This window comes from Sminthopsis crassicaudata, chromosome 3 (genome assembly GCF_048593235.1).
Source record: "Sminthopsis crassicaudata isolate SCR6 chromosome 3, ASM4859323v1, whole genome shotgun sequence".
NCBI classification, from domain to species: domain Eukaryota; kingdom Metazoa; phylum Chordata; class Mammalia; order Dasyuromorphia; family Dasyuridae; genus Sminthopsis; species Sminthopsis crassicaudata.
Genome location: NC_133619.1, coordinates 569136313 through 569159320, shown reverse-complemented (window position 1 = coordinate 569159320; position 23008 = coordinate 569136313). Strand labels below are relative to the sequence as shown.

The 23008-nt window shown below is 34.8% G+C and overlaps 1 protein-coding gene across 2 annotated transcripts in view; it reads right to left on the bottom strand.

Moving 5' to 3' along the window:
* Positions 1-23008, bottom strand: part of WDFY2 (WD repeat and FYVE domain containing 2) — a 146746-nt gene that overhangs the window by 40369 nt on the left and 83369 nt on the right. For both annotated transcript variants that reach the window (XM_074304789.1, XM_074304788.1), the window contains exons 3-4: positions 20396-20469; positions 676-730 (exon numbers count right to left, since the gene is read on the bottom strand). In XM_074304789.1, the coding sequence (XP_074160890.1) occupies positions 676-730; positions 20396-20469 (129 nt within the window). The remainder of the gene's footprint in view (positions 1-675; positions 731-20395; positions 20470-23008) is intronic.

The window sequence follows — 23008 nt, the reverse complement described above, 5'->3', positions numbered from 1 at the left end:
TCCACTATATTATGCTGCCTCAGTTAGATGACTACAAGGTAAAAGTTTTGATATTATTATTTTTATCATCACTAAATTTTCCATGTACATTTTCCAATGTAATTAGTTAATCACATTATATACATAGTAGCCTTTCCAGCAGAAGTTCAAATGGGATACTGCCAAAGCTAAAGGCCAAAGAAATGTCAAGAGTTGTAATTAGTTTTCTTGACTTTCTTGAAGGTTATGGTAGATTTGAGATTCTCTGGTAATTCCTTAATAACTTATACTTTAAGGAAAGACCAAGTCAACATCTAACCATCTATTTTTCTGCCAATTCAGAAATCTCATCATATACTGCAGTTTTACCAAATTGTGGAGTTCTTGGGGGTAGACCCTCCTCCCCAAGCAGCTTTCATATTATTTTATCTACTTGGCATGTTTTCTGGACCTTAAGACCTTATGAAAGTTGGAAAGGAACTGAAGTCAATTAAATATTTCTGCAATTTAAAATGTCCACATAAGGGAGAGGAGGGGGGAAAAAAAAAAAAAAAAAAAAAAAAAAAGCACATGCACACAAAACCCAGCAATCTTAACTATAGTTAACTTTGTCAACTCCTTACATAAAGCTGCCCATTAAAAGCTTCAAGAAATGTTTTCTTTTCAGATCTAGTTAGAAGGACATAGCAATCCTACCTTGGTAGCTTTTCACAGGGGTCATCTTGTTGTAATCTTCAGATAAAATAAATTCCTGCAAAATAAGAATAACAAAATTAAGTAATTAAATAAATCTATTTTAGGGAGTCAATAGAGTTTAAGCTAAGAAAACCATATCTGAGATTTCTATCAAATCTTTTTTGAACAGGGGATCACAACATTCATAGATTCTCCTGGCAGTATGGTGAATCCTTCTCTGAATAATGTTTTTAAATGCATAAAATATGTAGAATTATGAAGGAAATCAATTATATACAGTTAGCAATAGTTACTATAACTGCAATAATTAAACATTTAAATTATATTATTATTTAAATTACATGTAATATTTGGTTATATATCATAGTAATTATATTTCATATTATATGCTGTTATTATAATATATAATATTTAAAATATCACAAAATATGTCAACACATAATATTAAAATATATCAACACCTTTCCAGATATCTCTACTACAGTTAAGGACATCAACATTCTCCCAGTGACCCAGGTGTCATTCTCAATTTCTCACTGTCTCACAACCCCCAATACATCTGATCTGTTTCTGTGGCCTAATGATATTATCTTCCTAATATGGCTCACATTGGCCTCTTCTCTTCTCTGATACCGCCAACACCTTGGTGCATCTTAAGCCTGGACTATCACAATAACCTCTTAGTGGGTCTGCCTGCCTCTCCTCACTCCAGTCCATCCTCCTTTCAGGCTCCCTGTCACTCCCAGGATCAAATATAAAACCGTATTTGGCATTTAAATTTCATTATAACTTCTTTCCAGTATTTTTCTTATGCTGTATTCCTTCTTAGGGATTCTTTAACCCACCCTTTTTACTGTTCCTTACATCCACATTTTCTTTTTCCTTTTTATTATTAAAGTTTGTTATTTTGAAAACATGTGTATAGATCACTTTCAAAATTCATCCTTGCAAAACCTTGTATTCCAGATTTTTTTCCCTTCTTTCCCCCTACCCCCTCTCCAAGGCAGAAAGTAATCCAATATGTTAAACATGTGCAATTTTTCTATACAGATTTCCACAAGTATCTTGCTGCACAAGAAAAATTGGATCAAAAAGGAAAACAAAATGCAAGCAAACAACAATAAAAAGGGTGAAAATACTATGTTGTGATCCACACTCAATCCCCAGAATCCTCTGTCTGGATGCAGATAGCTCTATCATAAGTTTGTTGGAACTGACCTCAACCACCTTGCTGTTGAAAAAAGCCATATCCATGAGAATTGGTTATCACTAAATCTTGTTTTTGTCATGTACAATGATCTCCTGGTTTTGTTCACTTCACTTAGCTTCACTTAACTTCACATCGTTCATGTCAGTTTCTCCAGGCCTTTCTGAAATCATACTGCTGGTCGTCTCTTGTAGAACAATAATATTCCATAATATTCATATACCATAACTTATTCAGCCATTCTCCAACTGATGGGCATCCACTCAGTTTCTAGTTTCTGGCCACTACAAAGAGGCTGCCACAAAACATTTTTGCACATGTGGGCCCCTTTCTCTCTTTTGGGACACATGCCCAGTAGAGATACTGCTGAAATCCAAACATTTTCAATGGCAATCCTTCTGATACTCCCATACTTGGAATGTTCTCACTTCTCGCTGTCTTCTGGCTTACTTCAATACTAGCTAAAATTCTACCTTTTACAAGAAGTCTTTCCTACTCCCTGCTGTATGGTAGCTTGTGATTCACTGGTTGAAGAGCAAGTGTATGTTTTTGATACCAAAAAAGAATTCTTTAAATGTATTGGCTTTCTCTCTCCCTACTATATATGGTAGATTTAGAATCCATGATAACTCAATGTCTAAGCTGATGAGATGTGCAAAAGATCAAAGTTAGAATCTAATTTCAGATATATTAGATGCTGCAAGAGAACAGAATTAATGGATTCCTGTGTTTATTACATATAAGCCACAGAATCTCACATAGAACAAATATCTATAAAAGGAAATCAATCCATTTACAAATGTTCAGTCATTTCAGTTGAGTTAACTCTTCATGACCACATTTTGGGGCTTTTTTGGCCATAATGTCAGAATGGTTTATCATTTCTTGCTCTATATCATTTTACAGATGAAGAAATTGAGGTAAATAGGGTAAAGTGATTTGCCCAGAGTCACATATCTAGTTACTTATCCAGTCACATAACTACTAAGTGCCTGATACCCAATTTGAATCCAGGACTTCCTGACTCCATTTGGGATCTGCCTAAATTCATATAATAATTGTTATTCAAATGTTGAGAAATTCAGAGGACAAATTTTATTGTAAGTATAACATATTAAGTCAATGAATGCCTTGAATTATGTAGAATAGAGAGCAATGAAACTTACTGGGCAGCATTTGAAAAAATCAAAATCAGCTCATTTGGCAGAGTCTGTTTATTGTACTCAAGCCTCATAAATGGCCACAAGTCACATTTCAGACTTTACCAGGGCCCTTTAGGCAGACTGGCATGTAAGTTACCATATATGCCAGTAATAGGCAACTGCTAAATGATTCAGCATCTGTCAAACAAGGAGCATTGAGGAAGGAATTTTGAGGTAGTATGCTCTAACCAATGCTAGAAAACAATGGTAATATAACCCAAAAGAATGTCTCAACCTTGGAGAGTGCTTAAGGATGTCAAAAAACTTGGCAATCATAGCAGTGAGCCTGCTTTGTAAACTTTATAAGTGGATTCATGCAACATTCTGACCAAGAGATTTAGTGAGTAAGTGGGTGCCTTTATTCCATATATAAGGTAAAAAAGTTAAGACAACAATAACAACAAAAAAGCCAACCTTCCCAAATGGGACCTTTCCTTTTAGGCACTAGGCATTTCCTCTCTGAGATCATTTTCTATCTATTCTGTACCTGTCTATGAAAATTTTTTGAAATTCAATAAAAATTTTAAAATTCCTACTATGTGCAAACACTGGACTAAGGGCTAGGGATACACAGAAAGGCAAAAGGAAGACCCTGCTCTCAAGAAGCTTTTAACCTAATAAGACAACATATACAAACTATGTACAAATAAGACTGATCAGAGATGTTAATAAGGGAAGTAGTTAAAAGACATATGAAGAAAGATATGTGCATCCAAAGAAAGAACTAATAAATAAAAGTAAATGTAGAGTAGTACATACACACACACACAAACACAGCTACCTATTGGTAGCTGTCTAACGGTAGCCACCTGGGGGACGGAAGGAAGAAAAAAAATTTGCATGATAATTTTGTTTTATATTTGAAAGGAATAGCAAGTGGTACATAGATTTGCAGTTTCATGGACAATCAGTTTTTTAATTGTACTATGTTATGGAAATGCTTGTTTTATTCCATTTACTAAAAACAAAAAAGGATTGAGAAAGGCTTTCTGTAGAAGGTGAGATTTTAGCTGAGACTTGAAGAAAGGCAGGGAAGACCCTGGAAGAAACAATTGGAGATGAGAAGGAAGAATAACCAAATGCCCAAAGCTGAGAACTGGAGTGTCAAATTCTAGAAATAACCAGGTCGTCATCAATGGACTGAAAAGTATGTGGTGGGAGAGTAAGGTGTCAGCAAACTCAAAGGGAAGGAAAGGGGTAGGTTATGAAGGGTTTTGAATACCAAATGGAATATTTTATTTGATCCTGGAAGAGATAGGAAGTCATTAGTGTTTATTGAATGGGTCTATACCTGTGCTTTAGAAAAATCATTTAGGGGCTGAATGAAGGGCAGACTGAAGTTGGGAGAGACAAGAGGCAGGCAGCCTCACCAGCAGGCCACTGCAATGCCCCAAGCATAAGGTAAGAAGGGCCTGAACTAGAATAGTGGCACACCTGAGTTTCACTTTGCACTACTGAAAGAAATTTATAATAACTAACATTTATACACAACACTTTTAAACTTTGCAAAACTTTTTACAAATAGTGTTTTACTTTATCCTCACAGAAATTCAAGTAGGTAGATGATATTATGATTCAGGGGACAACCAATGAAAATGCCAGTTATTGTTTGTTATCAAACTTTTGATAATTGTCTCTTCCTGAGACGTTTTTGAAAAGAATTCCTCAAGGCTTTTAAAAATTACAGCTGCTAGTTACAATGATCTTGTGATAAAGGGAGCCATCTACACCCAGACAAGGGACTGTGGGAACCGAGTCTGGACCACAACATAAAGTTCTCCCTCTTTTTTGTTGTTTGCTTATATTTTGTTTTCTTATTCATTCCCTTTCTATTTTTGATCTGATTTCTCTTGTACAGCAAGAGAATTGTACAAATATGTTTATAATATTGGATTTAACTTATATTTTAACATGTTTAACATACATTGAATTGCTTGCCATCTAGGGAAAGGGGTAAGGGGAAGGAAGAGAAAACTTGAAACACAGCTATGAAAGGGTCAACATTGTCAAATTATCCATGCATATATTCTAAAAATAAAAAGCTTTATTTAAAAAAAATTACAGCTGCTTCCAGAAAGGATTCCTTCTAAGTGTATTTAGTTGGGGCCAATCATTCTTTCTGACTTTGTCTTTTTAAGGGGCCACTGTTACTTGTGCTGTATTTTAAAAGTGCAAATGTAAACAGTTCCGTAGCTAGTGATGATGGAAATAAATGACAACAAAAATGCTTGACAAATCTGCTTGCTTTTTCAACTTTTTATGGCTCCTGCCCGGTACATGGGTATAAAGCAAGTGAGATGACAAGAATGGTTAGATCTTAAGTCTGTGCTGACTTGCCTTTGACTCCAATGTTTTTCTACTGCTTTCTGGGGGGTAATGTTCACAATCTTCCATTGTCAACATGCAGCAATCATGCTTATCTTCTAAATTTGTGTTGTATTTGACTATCACGTTTCCCTGGCCAGCAAGGAAATCAAGCATTTGCTAGCCAAGGCCAGTTGGGACTCTTTCACTTTCTATATTCTGGGAATGCTTTTACAACAATTAAATTCTACAGGAAATAATGGCAATCAAGGTCAATAGCATGACCATCTTCCACTGTTTCCTCCCCTTCTTTGACATCAGTAATTCATCTGGTTCTGAGATTTCATTTGTAATTGTTTGCAACATGTTCTTATTGGCCTTCATTCTAATTTGGTTTTGATTTTAACCACTGCTTTGGATTGATGTTCTGCCTACATATAAATGATTTATCCTAACATTTTCCCCATAAAAGTAACCAATCAATTCCTATCTGTTTAGAGAGAATCAATTTCACTTTTATATTATTATTTAGTCTTCTGAATATCCAGCAACTTTGACTTTAAAAAAGTAATCATAACATGTAGGTATAAGGCTTCTGAGTAGTCTATAAAGTTCTTTTTTCTTTATTATACTCTAACCACAGAAAGCTGAGTGGTGCAACAGATAGAGTACCAGGCTGAGTGAAGTACACTCATCTTCTTGAATTCACATCAGGCCTTAGACTCTTACTGGCTGGATGACCTTGGGCAAGTCACTTCACTCTGATTGCCTTAGTCCCCTCATTTGAAAAACAAGCTAGAGAAGGAAAAGTCAAACCACTCCAGTGTCTTTGTCAAGAGAATCTCAAATGGGGTCAAGAAGAGTTGGACACACCTGAACAAGTAAACAAAAGCCATATTTCCATATAACATATTCTTCCATTCTCTTCCATATCTTTCCATTTCTTTTCCTATCTTTTCATTATTCTCTGCCATCTTCACAATGAGGTCACAACATATCAAAATCTATGTTAGCTAGGCTTAGAAAATCTTGTCAAGTTCTTCATGGATTTTTTTAGATCTTCTTCATGTTGGTGTACAAATTGTAATTACTTTGAGTGGTCTGTCAAGTGCCTGTGCTCACAAGTGGCAAGATGGCATGTCTTATTGCCTATGGAAGCAGGAATGACAAAAAGTCATCTTATTGAGTCTTCTTGTTTGTCTCTCATCTCTGTGAGTCATCCTTCCTTTCACTTGCAACTTCCATATGTATTTTTGTTTTCATTTATTATGAGCTTATCCATATTAATATGATTCAGTTTTCAAAGACCTTATACTCAGAGTACAGACAGTTAATGGTATAGATGACCTAAAAAAATGATGTGATTCTTAAAGCACCTTCTGCTTCCCTCTGTACCATTTCACTATGGAGTAGAAGATTACTTAGGACTTGGGGATACTTTTAAAGTTTTTCTATGATTGATGAGGTACTATGACCAAAGAATTCATCACTGACTGTTCATCCTCCTGGTGATAATAAAGACATCTCCAGCTGGCTACTTCACAATTGAATGCATTTTCTCCACGTACTAAAGAGGCATATATAGTGCCCTTTGATATTTGTAGCCTGACAACTCTGATGATTTTTGGTTAGATAACTAAAGAGATACTTAGGATATAAATTCTAAAAGAACTGATCCCAAATGCTACACTGCAGGAGAAATTTCCAGTGAAATTTTGAACCAATTTGATTCATAGGACCCAGAACAGAGAAGCACTTATCACAAAATACCAATTAATTAGCTAAAAGTAATAACAGATGGCAATTAACCTTTCTGGGATAAAGAAATAACACTTTATAGTAAGATGAAGGACATTTCTTGGAGAACACTGGGCAAAATGTAAGAATGAACAAAAATCAGTGATTCCTAGAATCTCATTATTTACACAGTTTAAATCCCTTCCTGAATAAGTTTGACTGGGTGCATAAAACTTGATCATGGATATCACCTCAGGAAAAAGTTATGATTCCATAAATCTATGTTGGCATCCCAACTTTCAGCATTCTAAAAGAGTTACCCCATAGGAAAAATACTGACACAAATCCAACCATTTGGAGAATAATTCTCTCAAATGCCATTCTGAATAATCAAACAGATGATGAGAACTCCTGTAGTGAGAACATTCTAGTGGCAAGATGCTAGGGCTAATCATTAGAGAATTGTCAAATTTATAGATCTAAACATATTATTTATTGACTCTTAAAAAACTTTACCTATTTTCCATTCCCTAAAGCAACACAACAAATACCACACCATAGATTGTAAAAGAAATAACATCACCATCAATATCAATAGTTATTATGACTTCCAGCATGTGCAAGTGGTTGTCTTCAGGTTTATTAATACAATCATATTTGTCCCAAGGGAAAAGAAAGGGGTAAAGATGAAATAAGGCAATCTGGATTTATACACTGCCACCATTTGTTTGGTCTTTCAATCTAAAGGTAAAATATTTCTCAGACTTTTTTGCAGCAACAAAACATACTTTCTTTTGTTTTTCAGTAGTCTTTTCAATTGAATCCTTTTTTTTTTTTTTTAATTTATCAGGGATATCACAATTAACAAGGCTATTTAAAAATTTTCTGATGTTGACTTTTGAGGTCAATTTTATCCACCATTTAACCGTATTACCAACAACTTTGTGAGAAATATGGTGCTCCATGTTATTGAGATTGAGAACTATACTGAATGTGATCAGTCCTATATTTTACACAGCTCATAATCACTTCAAAAGAATTTTTATTTTCCTCTTTACTTGCATAAGCTAGTAGAGGAGAATATTATTTCATTTGATTATATTTTCTCTGCTAGAATTACAGAATATTCTCCAAAAATTCACTATTTCATTCTTAGGAGCCATTATAATTTTGCCAGAACCATGGAATGGCATGTATTTTTATTCTGAATAACATAACATATTGTCTACATGAGAACCACTAGAAGAAAACTTGATCATTTTATTTACATTTCTTATGTATTAAGTATTTGAAATAGACTCCTGCATGTATATTTCAGTCAGCATTTTAGTTTTAATGAATTAGATTCCTTTTTGCTCTAAATTCCTAGATTTTATACAATTATCTATTCTGGATATTATAACAACCCCCCCTCCCCAACACACACACACACACACACACACACACACACACACAAAAACACTATAGATACTGATAATGATCTAATACTGGAAATGATAATGAGCTAATACTGGAAAAATTACTGGATACATTCAATGATTAATTTTTAGAGGAGTAAGAAACACATTTTTGAGTTAAGGGATTGAACCTGACCAGTCAATCTCCAATGCTAGCACACACCAGCTGATTAAAAACATTGTATAGAGATAGCAAAGTAAATTGATTTGCATATTGTATTTACCTAGCCTAAAATAGTTTTTCTTAAAGGAAACCCTTAGGTGTCCTCATGGAATCTTAGGTTTTGAGGAAAACAGAATACAAAATATTGTTTTAACAAACTGGGAACATCCTGCACAAAGTCTAAAGCTGAAGGGACAGCATTGAGTCTATAAAACATCCAATCAGAAATGCCAAGTACCCTAGATTCTTACTCCATTTTTGTCTCTTCCTTTCTATTCTTACTACTCCAGTAGTAACTTCAGTTCTTGTTAACTATATTAATCAATCAATAAGCATCTAAATGTCTATTATGTGCCAGACACTGAGAATATACTGACAAAATAGTCAATGCTTTCATGGATTTTATATTCTATCAGGGAGAAAAGATGTGTATAAATAAGCATAACCTATCTGTTTGTTTACTTACCTAATTTCCATAGAAACTATTTTTCTTTCTCCTTTCCTGTCTCCTTTCCTTGACCCTATTCCAGTCCAGTCCTTTCCATTCCATGATGTTGTTCTATATCTCTTTTGGTCATTGAAAGAGACAGCATAGTTGAAATTACATTGTTAAACAGTAAAAATTCAGCTATCTCAAAACAAATGAGACATCAGTACACAATGACTAGTCACTAGTACTCATTTTTTAAACAGATAAAAGTGCTTTAAAAAATGCTTTTGGAAAAAACAATCTGAACAATGAAAAGTGCCTGCTGAAAAGATTCAAATTCATTGTTATAATTGGCAACAACTGGTCTTAATTGTGGAATGAGATGGTTTCTAATGCATTAATTAGTTTTTTTTGTTTGTTTGTTATTAGAATTTTAGAACTGAAAGAGGTTTTGGAGACTAAACCCCCTCATTTTAAAAATAAGTGATATCTACAAAAATTAAAAGACTGCACAAAGTCACACTTCTAGTTAATGTCAGAGCCTGGATAAAAGCATTGATTTTCTCACTCCTGACTGAAAAATCTTTCTACTATATCTATGCCTACTTTCTGCTGTACTATTTTCCAATTTTCTCAGCAATTTTTGTCCAAAAGTGAGTTCTTATCCCAGAAGGTCGAGTCTTTGGGTTTATCAAACAATAGATTACTATAGTCATTGACTATTGTGTCTAACCTAGCCTATTCCACTGGTCCACCACTCTTATTTCTTAGTCAGTACCAAATGGTTTTGATGTCTGCTGCTTTATAATATAGTTTAGGTCTGATTCCTTTGTATTTTTTTCATTAATTTACTTGATATTCTTGATCTTTTCTTCTTCCAGGTGAATTCTGTTATGTTTCTAGTTCTATAAAATAATTTTTTGGCAATTTGATTGGTATGGTACTGAATAAGTAGATTAATTTAGATAGACAAGTCATTTTTATTATATTAGGTTGGCCTACCCATGAGCGATTGATACTATATGACAAGCATGAATCAAAGTAGATTAGCAAATGGATGATTGATTTCCAGAACAGTCTCACATTTTATCTTGATGAAGATTAAGAAAGCTTCATGCTGGAGAAATTATAGGAAAGAAGACACACTGATGCCAGTGACATCACTGGAGTTGTGAATGGAAAACAATTTGGAGTTATGCACAAAAAGTTACTAACATTATATGTCATTTGACCCCAACTATACCACTGCTAAGCCTATCACAAAAGATCAATGAAAGAAGAAAAAGTCCTATTAAATACAAAAATATTTATAGCTGTTCCCAGGCAAAAAAATTTGGGAACTAAATGGGAATTCGCTGATCAAATTGTGGGGAGTGGATATATCTTTGCTTCTAAGTTTTTTCCTCTATTAAATTGTGAGTTCTTTGAGGAGAGATTTTACCTTTCTTTTTATCTCCAATGTTCAGCACTTCATGAGTATTTAATATAAATACTTGTCAACAGCTTGGACTCTATAATAATACTCACTATATTTCACCTATCACCTCTCAGATGCTCAAGAGATATCTTGTTTACTCTGATGAATTAAATACTTTTTTAAAGCAATAAATAAGAAAAGCAATAAGAATATCCTTAACTTATATAGTGCTTTATGAGTTATAAAGTACTTCATATATCTTATTTGACTCTCATAATAGATTTATTAAGAGGTATGGAGTATTAAGGTGTTTTTCTCCATTTTACCAATAAAAGAAATTGAGATTCAGGGTAATAAAGTGACTTGGTGAAAATGACATGATTATAATGTAGCAGAGATGGAACTAAAAACCAACTCCAAACCCAGTCCTTTTACCACTCTGCCAAAAGAGCTAATTAAATTTGGTGTTAATAGGAATAAATACACATAATAAAGAAATACTTGTTTACTAAGTTCTTCACTGATCAGATCACACTTGGACTACTGTCCCATTTTTTAGGAAAGACAAAGTGAAATCTATTCAGAGGAAAGTAGGTAGGAAGGCCAATGGTCTTAAAACCAAATCAGTTGAAATAAATAATAAACCTAAGTGGGAAATGTGATCACAGTTTTCAAATGTCTGAGGGTTTTCTCTGTTTAAAAAAAAAAAAAAAATTTAGATGCATTTTGATCTCAAAGGATAGAACCAGGACTAATATATAGAAATTATAATGACAGAGATCTTGATTCACTATTTTTTTTTCCCCTGAGGCTGGGGTTAAGTGACTTGCCCAGAGTCACACAGCTAGGAAGTGTTAAGTGTCTGAGATCAGATTTGAACTTGGGTCCTCTTGAATTCAAGGCTGGTGCTCTATCCACTGGGCCACCTAGCTGCCCCTTGATTCAATATTAATAGAAAGTCTCTATGATCAAAAGAATAACTTCCTAATCATTGGAATTAAAAAAGGTATTGTCTTAGTGAGTTCCTCAATACTGGATGGTGACTTGTTGAGTTTTCTTCATTTTTCATGTAGAAAATGAACCTATATAGCCTCATCCAACTCTCTCTCTCTCTCTCTCTCTCTCTCTCTCTCTCTCTCTCTCTCTCTCTCTCTCTCTCTCTCTCTCTCTCTCTCTCTCTCTCTCTCTCTCTTTTTCTCTCTCTCTGCATTGGAGGAAGGTATGTGTGGAGATTGCTAGATTTAATCCCCTGACCTTGACTGTAAAAGATCAAGAATAAAGATGTTTAGTGATCCTGACTCCGGCTGATTTCTGGGAAGACAGAGTTCCACCACTCCACCATCTGGCTCCAAACTCTCTTTGCAGACTTTATTTACGTTTCTTTCACATCTTTATGTTCTAATCGAGCTCTAATTTTCTTGTTGGAATCAAAATGTGACTGATCAATTTCCAAATACACTATTCATTCTATTCACTATATAAACCAGCCAGAAGGGCCTAGTAGCAAGGTAGGATGTCTCTGACTTTCCCATCATGATCTGGGAAAGCTCATGATTAGAATAACTTCATCAACCTACAAGATCCCATTAGCCTAGGTATTCTACTTCATAGAGTATGGGTTATGAACTCCAAACCTCCATTTAAGGAGGAGGCTAGGTCCAGACATCTAATTTTCACTCGGCTACACTACTTTGGGCTTCTACGACTTGTCCAGGGACAGGTACTCTCTACAGTGAAGTAGATAGAGTAGACATGTGGACAATCCTGTTTGCCTCAGTTCCTCATCCATAAAAATGATTTGGAGAAGGAAATGGCAAAACAACAACAATAAAAATTCCTGTATCTTAACCAAGAAAACTTCAAATGGAGTCACAGAGTCAGACATAACAACAACAAACCAACTTTTTACCATGCCCCCTCAATTGGATCCCTTCTCCCATTTTGGAAGATTCCTTTTGTATGTTGTTTTCTCCCATTATATAGTAAACTCCTTGAAGTCAGAAATTGTATTTGGATCCCTGGAACTTGCTTTAGCACAGTGCCTGGCACACAGAACACACAATAAATATTTATCTATTATTTTGATTAAAATACACTCTTCCTTATTCAGTGAAGTTCTAAATCTGGAACTCTATCCTGATACCCTACATTTTATTCCAAAACAGACAATAATTAGGATCTAAGAAATTGTCTGTTATAATTTGGAAACATGCAGCAAAAAGTGATTAAAATACCCTCTCTTTGACCTGGACATTATGCTACTAGGTTTATACCTGAAGGAAGACAATGATAAAAAGCAATGCATCCATACACAAAAGAATACTTATAGCAAACAAGGAACCAATAAGTGCTCCTACATTAGAGAATGGCTAAACAAGTTGTAGTAATATAATAGAAGGTTGCTGCGCTGTAAGAAATGATGACTAAATATAATGACTATTTAGAATAATGGGAAGACATGACCTGATGAAGACATAAAGTGACGTAAATAGAATCAGGAAAACAATACCCATGATCAAAGTAATCATGCTTGGATGCTATCAAATTATAATGGCCAAGTGTCACCTCAAAAAAGAGATGAAAAGGTATTTCCCTTCTTTATAGAGAAGAGAGGACTATGAGAATGGAGCATTAAATATAATAGCAAACTTCTTATGATGTGTAAATTAAGTTTTACTAAATTGTTTTTCTCTTCTGAAACTGCCTATGATGAAAAAGCTATGTTGTGTTTTTCATTACTGGGGTATTCAGTATTTTCTCAATTGTATGATTAGAATAAATGAACTTACACATTACCCCTGAAGTTTTCTTCACACCAAAAAAAAAAAAAAAAAAAAAACAAAAAACTAAAGGAAAGTATATAAAGCTAAAAATATATGAGAACTATTTCTCATATTTGTTTCAATATCAATTAGCTAGGTGAATTGGGTTCACAAAATCCTAAGATTTAGAACAACATCTTTCCTGAATTCTTCATCTCTACAGATAGGACCCAACAAACCTAGAAAATAAGGCATTAGGTTGGGTCATGGAACTAAGTTAAGGACAGACCCATGATACGAAACCAGGTGTTCAGAGTCCTAATCAAATAGAGGCATAATTCCTTCTATGGTGCTTTGCGTTATTGTGGTTTGTTTTGGGGTTTGGTTTGGTTTGTGGCAACTCTGCATGGAGCAAGTCTATTAGTGTCATTTTCCCCACAGCACATACTCTAACTTTGCCTGTGTCACATTTTAGTAATTCTCATGATATTTCAAATTTTTTCATTATTATTATGCTTGTTATGGTGATCAGTGATCTCTGATCTTTGATGTCATTATTGTAACTGTTTTGGGGCACCACAAACTGTGCTCATATAAATAAATGTTGTATGTGTTCTGACCACTTCACTGACCGTTCACTCCTGTCTCTCTCCCATTCCTTGAGCTTCTATTTCCTGAGACACAACAATATTAAAGAATTATTAGTTAATAAACTTCGTTGATAAAGTATCAGCAGGGTTTGAGGGGGCTGACTCCAATTTTCAAAGAAGTTATACTGTGTATAGAATGCTATGAAACAGCATCCCATGCCGCAAAGAAATCTTTTGTGAAGAGTCAATTTCTATGGTAAATTTCCTTCTTTACTATCTTGTTTTTAGAAATTGTCTTGATCAGTCAAGCAGCCATCAACACCAAGGCAAGACCCTACACCAGCAAAAAGATTATGACTCATTGGAGGCTCAGATGATGGTTAACATTTTTTCTTTAGCAATAAACTATTTCTAAAATAAGACATGTAGGGGCAGCTGAGTGCTGCAAGATATAGAGCAATCAACCCTGGAGCCAGGAATATCAGAATTCAAATCCAGTCTTAGAGCTTAATTTAGGGCAAATCATTTAATCCCAATTGCCTCACCTTCCACCCCAAAGAATATTATTATAGAGGGATTTTTTAGCCATAACACTTATAGCACATATTAATAGACTAAAGAATACTACACCATAACTTTTATATGTATTGGGAAACCCCAAATTCATGTGACTCATTTTATTGAAATATATGATTTATGGTGGTAGTTTTGGATTTGATGTACATAATTTCAGAGGTATTCCTGTATACTTTCCCCTATATTAGACTCCTACTCAAGAGCAACATCATTTCTTCTCACATAGAGGAGAAATAACTAAGTAAATCCTACAACTGATATGTAGGCCAAAATTCTTTAATTATTTTTTATTTGGCAAAGCAATAACCTAGTTTTATGATAGCTCTTCCATCAGTTGATAGCATACAGAGAATTTGAAATTTTGACTATGTAATACTGAATGCAAACAGCTGATAGACATCCCATAAGATGACTACTAATAGGAAAAGAAAGAAATGGATGATACTGGAGCATTTCAAATTTCACATGATGCCTTTATTTGTATTAAACTCTTTTTTTAATTCATTAAAGTCCTCTTCATCCAGTCTTTTGGATATTAGAATGAAGGAGCAAAATTCCTAAATATTAATAGATATTTCAATTTGGTTATACTGTTATGGGCACAAATGAACTATAATAAACACCTATATTCTTTCAAAACAAATTTATACATTAGTTCTCTTTCTGTCAATGGCTTTCATTCTTCCACTAAAGTCCTATATCCATATTTCATCAAGGGATAAAGATAAGCCTGGTTTATTAAAGGATATAACTTTAAAATATAATCTGACTTTGGTATGTAGTAGATCTTACCAAGTTGAAAGGTTTCTAATACATACCTACCAACAGACTGTATATTTGCTCCTTGAGGACCACCAGAAGGTTGACCATCAAGTCACTAATGCTTTTGACTACAGCAGCTCTTGAACACTACCAACGAAGATATGGAATAGTGGTGATTTGTATCACTGGAGAGTGTTCCCCAAATTGATAAAATCATGGACAACTGTGGTACTTAAGTCCAAGGGAAATTACCTTCAAAGCCTAGTTTCTGTACCCAGGGCTCCACTGAAGTTTGTGATCTAATAGGTGTTGAAATATTAGAACTAAAAGGGACTTTAAAAGTCATTTAGTCTGATGCAAAAATAAGGAGGGAATTCCTCCATTATATTCCTAAAATGATTCTCTTGAGTCTTTGAATAATCTCCTAATCAAATCCAGGGGCTCTTTCTTAGCTTTCATTCTCCCAGATGTCTCAGCAACTTCAGACAAAAATGTCCTTCAATATGGCTTCTTTTGATTTTTACTATTCTGATCACTTCTTACCCCTCTATCTCTGCCACAAAATTTTTTTATTATTTTTTCATTACTGTCTATCCTCCCAAGTTTGGAAGATTCTTTCATTCTAGCCTTTTAAAAATCTGTATCTAATATACATTTAGTTCTATTTTCCTCTACTCATTATAAATATTAAGGCCCTTATCAGAGTACAACAGCTTCCAATTATTCTCCCTTCTTTTTATACTTTCCAATTCACTTTTACTCATTAGCTACCAATTAATCACTTTCCTTCTTTAAATTTTCAATAGCTCCTTATTGTTCCTAGGACAAAAGTCCATTAGGAAAGAAGGAAACAAGCACTTTATAATAAGTAATATTTGCTATATTAGAATGTGCAAAAAATTTATGCTAAGCACTGAGGACACAATTAAAAAAAAAAGTCTGACCTCAAGGAGCTTACATTTTAGTGGGGAAAAGATAAAACAAAAGGAAGAGCTTAGAGATAGAGGAGGAATGGGTGGTAGATGAAAGTACCTGTAAGGGAGGATGATTCTAAAGACTGGAAAATCAGCCGAGGGGGGCAGCTAGGTGGTGCAGTGGATAGAGCACCAGCCTTGAATTCAGGAGGACCCAAGTTCAAATCTGATCTCAGACACTTAACACTTCCTAGCTGGGTGACCCTGGGCAAGTCACTTAACCCCAGCCTCAGGGGGAAAAAAAAAAAATCAGCCAAGGACAGAGAGAAGAATAAAAGCAGCTAGACAATTGTTCCTTCACAAAATGGAAGCTACAGAAATCACATGACTAATAAAGTATAAAGAATCCTCATATGTACAATGAAGATAAAAATACTTCTGCTAATTCACCTAATTTATTGGATTGCAATTAGTCTTGGATAAATATGGGTTATCATTTTTATTACCACTACTCATTAAGCACTTAATTGTGTATTGTTGTATGACATCTCATGTGCCTGATGTTCATGTTTATTACTATCTAATTTTTCACATGTTCATGCCTTATCTCTCCAATTAGTTCATGAAATTTATCAATGTGAAAACCAATTTCTCAGATAGTGATTGCCACAAAAATACTTTAAAGTCTAGAACATAGTTTGAAGTCTAATTGGAAGACAAGACAAGAACATGTGGAACATTAAAATAGTGGCACAAACTAAATAGTTCACTTAGAGAAGAAGTGAACTTCTTTTATGCCCCACGAAACCTAGGATGATGTTTGTATAAAGTGGGCACTCAATAATATGTTCATTGTTAGGCGGCCTAAAATAGATATAATAAAGAGAAACAGCTTTGACATGAAAATGAACTACTAGAATCATTATTAGCTTTCAGTAGTAAAAGATTCTGAAAATATTTCTGAAATGTAATGATGGATAAGCTCCTGGAAAAACTTGCTTCCCTTGGAAAAGTTACCCAATTCTGAAATTTTCCGAGCAAGATCAAAGGTCTGTTAGTAAATTTTGGTAAAACTAAATACATATTTGTGACAGATAACTTCCTAGTAATTACAAACCAGAATATTGAACCAAATGAATGAAATCTACAAATATACTATTAAACCCTTCATCAGGGATGATGAAAAACAGCTTTGATTTTTTTATTCCTTTTTTTCCCCTACTCATACTCTGATAGATACCAGTGAAAAGGCAGATTACAAAAATGGACAATTCTGGAAGTTTATAATAGGCCCCCAAATAATGTCAAGCTTAGCCTTACCACGTAATGCCAGAGAAACTGAGGCAAGATAGAGATTTGAGAGTTTTTAATATTTTATTTGTATTTCTGAGAGGGAGAGATTTTTCTGGAACCAAAGGATCCACTTTTGTCACAGGGCTGTTGTGTCAAAGCATTCAGCAGCAGCAAGGAATGTGAGTTTCCAATGAAATATATGTACTTGACAGGGGGTGGAGTCTGAGCATTGGTAAATGGCAGGAATTTCTAAGGACAGATCATCAATCTAGTTCTAACAGGGTGGGGGGGTAGAACCATAAATTCTCGATAATTTAGGATTAATTTAGGAGACAGGAAGTCTGAACATAGAGATAGAGGATGCCAACTAGGTATCTGAGATAGGACATCTGGAGTTTTCTCTTTTGGAATGTCAGAGTGGCCAGCTATAGTCCTAATTATCTTAGTCCTAATGGTCACAAAGGGGGGTTGCAACCATGGGGATTGAAGCAGAATAATTCAGGAAAACTAAGGCAGGACAATTTAGGGAAACTGAGGCAATTAGAGGGACACTGTGGCACAACAACCAGAACCCGAAAACGATCTCAAAAACCATCACAGATATGGGAAGATTAGAAACACTACTGAAGTTCTCTTGTTCTCTTTAGAACCTTGATCTATTTAAACACAAACAGCTATTCAAAGAGTAAAAAAAAAAAAAAAAAAAAAGTGAATTGAAATTAATGTCATGGAAGCCTTTCCTTTGTTTAAAGGGAAAAATTATTTTAATTTCTTTGTTGTAAATGAAATAAGGAGTGGTTATTTACCTCTATGTACCATATTTATGGAACAGAGTATAGATGTCCTTTAAAAAGAATCAACTCCTTAATATGTGCAGATCTTTTAGAAAGTTAAACTCCCAGAAAGCAGACATTTGTGAGTACTAACTATGCTTTTTTAGAGCCTGACATTGTAGGTACCCAATAATTAGTGAACAGCAACAAATTATGAAATTTAAATAAGGCAATGAGCCATTGGTGTTATAATTACATAGTAGAGAAAAGGTGTGGTGATGTAAATTCTTCAGCAATACAAATGAGTTATTTTTAGGGGAAAATTTGCTAAAGGAGCCAAATCTTTTTCATAAGGGCTAGTTTCCATTCCTTTGAGGTGAATAAAAGTAGACTTAGCACTGTATTCATATTTCCATGAACTACAGAAAATGCTGACAGGCTACAAGGAAGGATGAAATTTATCTCTTGAGTCTTTTTTACATACAATTCTTCTTGATGTGCTTTTGGATCTAGCCAAGCCAGTTTTTCTGAATGTTCCCAACACACAGCCTTCCATCTGCCCCCTTTCTCAACAGGTATTTGTTAGAGAAAAACTTATATGTATGTTTTCTTCTGTGATGAAATGTAAAGTGAGGGTAGAAATAGTTTTGCTTTTGTCTTTGTATTTGGGTACTTAGCAATAGACCTGGCACACAGTAGGAGCTTAATAAATACTTGATTAAGTAATTCATTAGGCTGATGGTTTCAAGTTGGTTACAGACCTGTCTTAAAAACTGACTAGTAGATCAAAATCAATTGATTGAATACTTGTTATGTATAATAAGAGCAATTTGCTGACAGTACCACTTAAAAGGGGGTGAAGGAGGTATGTTTTCTCCATTTTTATCTAATGGCTAAGAGTCTCTTTTCACCAACAATTCTGCTGACTTCCCTTGCTTTCAAGGTTCATTTCATCATCAGCAATCCACTTTTCTTCTATATTGGCTTGAATGGTAGAATCTATCTATATGTTATATAAATAATTCTTTCTTTGACAGTAATCACTATAAAAGTGTTTTAAGTCTCATGCTGAATTCACACCTTTTTTTAAAAAAATGTTTCCTTTCTAGTAAGCATTTCTTTTCAAAAATCCAATTACTATCCCTGAGGTGGGGGGAGAGAGGGAGAAGGAAGTCCTGTAGAGGCTTGAAACAGACAAGAATTCCTGTCATCAATAGCTGAGTTTTGAAAAATGTCTTAGTTATAAAAGCTTGTTGAGGACCAGACTGATAATCTTTACAATCCAAAAGAACCCATCCTACATAACTTTAAATAACTGTTGATTGCTGAGATATATCCTGCTACATCAACAAAATCTAGGGGATATTCCCAATTTTCTAAAGTGTCTTGCAACCGCATGTTCTGAATACTAAATGAAATATTTTTACTACTTATCTAAATCTACTACCTATTTTTTATGGAATGGAGTTTAGCTACTTGGTATACTTTCACAGATGTTTATCTTGATTTTTATATGTAACTTTTCAGAGTTTCCACAAAACTATGAACTAGCCAAGTATTCCTCCTGAATGGTACAGAGAACCAAGTTTCTGTGATTTCTATGCAAACGGTTGTGTATTTAAAGTCCTTAGGGAGTTGAGAGGCAAAGAAAAGCAAAAAGAAGGAGGGAAAGGAGGAGAACTCAAAGTCAAGATCAGACATGCAGATCTAAGGGAGAAATTTGCCTTGCATTCAGTTGCTGGTGGGGGAAAAGCTTATGACACCATGATTAACAATCTGATCAAAGCTGCTATGCTCACAGCTTGCTCTAACTAATATACAGATTCATGCAGTTCACTCATTTGCCTAATAATGCCCCTAATCCTAACTAGCAAGTACATGGTGAGTAAGTCAAGTTGAAACCTAGCCAGCATTTAAAGAAAGACTGATTACAACTTAGCCTACACACACAATACCCTTCTGAACTACAATTTGCTGCACTGCAATTTCCAGTTTCATAAGCAGGAAAATTAAAGTTAATTTGAAGGGGGAAGGGGGAAACCTAATAAATAATTCCCATCACAATAAATATATAGTATATACTTCATAGGAAGGGAAGTAGTACAACTAGAAATCTTATTTATATGTACTTACTGAGATTGTACCATTGTCTAGACCTATGGACAGTCTTCTTGTTTCCGGGTTAAAAGACATGCATGAACATGGAGCTGAAAAAAATGAACATGTTGATGATGTTAACAAATCTATGATTTTCATGGATTCTGGGGTGCCTAACTCTACAAGGGAATTTTTTTTTTCATAAAAAAAGAAAAGAAAAATTTGACATTTTCCTAAAGTACAATTCATTCAGTCTCCAGTCACAACAAAACAAAATTAGCATATTTGGATATTGCGAATTCTATTCCTTTATTCTTTCAATGAACTCTTGTTTCTCAACCTGGGGAAGTTTCAAGGGATCTGGGAAACTAGAACATGGATTTTTCTCTCTGCTTTCTATCAACATTGTAAATAAACACTGTCCTCTTCTCTTCTTGTTAAATTCTGCTCAATAATCATCTTTTAAGCCCTCTCATTACACTCCTTTCTACCTGATCCAGTCTTAAACATAAATATGTTTGGAATGAAAAAACAAAACAAAACAAGAGAGATATTGCTATACTTCCATGCCCTTAACAGTAAAGAAATCCAGATTTTATGCCTTTTTCATTCTCCTAACATTTTTTTCTGGAAATAGGAACAGTTCGGACTGAGGAGCTGAAAGCAGTACTCAGGGTAGCTTGCTGAATAGTTTCAGAAACACAATGGAACAAAAGTTCCAATAACAGCAGTCAAGGCCTTGGGGGGAAAAATGATTCTACGTGGCTAGAGACTCTGTTTAGTACCAACTATACTCAACTGAGCATTAGGAAAATGGTCTATGCCTGAGTCCATAATAAAGTTGCAGTAAATCTGAATCTAATTATTTTTGCTGATAAAATATAGGTAAGTCAGCTACTGTTTACTATGTAACTAAACTATTTCTGATACACATACCTCTGTGTGTGTGTGTGTGTGTGTGTGTACACCTATCCACTTATTTATATCTGCTTCCTAGGATATTACAATTCTAATATCCTGAATATCTTCTAAGAATTATGTAATTTAAAGAAAGCGCCATTATGATCATTATCATCAGAGCACCTCAGGAGATAGGGAGCAGCAGCAACATCAAATAATACTTTTATTCCATTTCACAGATGATTTACATAAACTCTCAGATTAAAATTTCGAGGAAATCCAGACTGAAATCCAAACCTAATCCTTAGCCTTATGGCATATTTAACAAATTGCCTCAATCAGGTTTTCAATTTTGGGGAAAGCAACTGAGTTAAGTGATTTGCCCATGGTAAGAGTTTGAGGCTATATTTGAGCTCAGGTGTCCAGACTGTATCACCTAGCTGCCCCCGAGTTCTTCATTTTTACTCTACAAAGTACTTCCAGTTCTTCTGCAAGAATTGCTTCAGTCAAGAAACACGATCTTTTGAATGCTTTAATTGCTTTTTTCCCCCTGATTCTGGTCATCTGGTCATTGATTTATAGAAAACTTACAGGAATACAGAAATTAAAGACAAAAAAAAATATCATTTAAACAAAAACTTAAGGGGCAGCTAGGTGGTGCAGTGGATAGAGCACCAGCCCTGAATTCAGGAGGACCAGAGTTCAAATTTGGCCTCTGACACTTAACACTTCCTAGCTGTGTGACCCTGGGCAAGTCACTTAACCCCAGCCTCAGGGGGAAAAAAAAAAACAAAAAAAAAAACTTAACTGGTCAATGACCCTAGCAAAGTCAAGACATCTTCTTATGAAACATTAATTATAACTGGATGACCACAGGCAATATGCTGAAAAGCTGAAGCAATATTTCAAGTAAGCATCTTTATCCTACAAATTGTGTTGAAATAATTTCAACATATTCTATTTGTTGATGTAATTTCAACATAAACTCACATTTGCACATTTTGAAATTTTACTATACATATGCAAACTCTCTAGACCCATTAATACTCTGGAAGATAGAGGTCACTCCTCTAAGTTGATTCTCACAGCTACAAGACCAGTGGAAGGAAGTCTTTTTTTTTTCCCCATGGTGCACAGAGTGCCTAGGCTCACCTCACTCTGTCCCCACCCCATAACACTACAATCTCTTAACACCTCTGCCTATCTAGGAGATGAAGCTCCTCCTGGCTGAGGTGGTTTCCTTATGACAGCTGTTCTGTATTGGTTAACCAATGTGAAGAAAGAATCCTGAAGATAGAAGGTTTTTTTGGCCCTCAGGAAGGTCCTACTCTTCTTCCTGCCTTTTCTCTCTCCAATCCCCAGCACAGAGGTGTTCTGATGGCACTGAGTGTCTCCTTTCCCTGAGGGTCTTCTGGTCAACAGCTAAAATACCTAAAATATCTCTGGGAGATCCTGAATCAATAAGAGGTGGGTGTCCAGACAGAAGTCTGCTCCATGGCGTATAATGGAAATCATTCTCAGGTGGAGCCTTGGATTTGAAGGCTGGCTCATTCTGAGAGCAGAATCATTGGGAAGTTAGCATTGCTTTAGGGTCTTTGACAAGGGCATGCTGGCTACAAAAAGCCTATTTTAGTATCAGTCAGGCCGGCCCAGGAAAGTCCAACTTTCTTTAAAAAAAAAAAAATAAATAAATATTAAGCAAATTTTGCTAAGATGGCAAAATCTATCTTGGTACTGCCTTATGTCCTC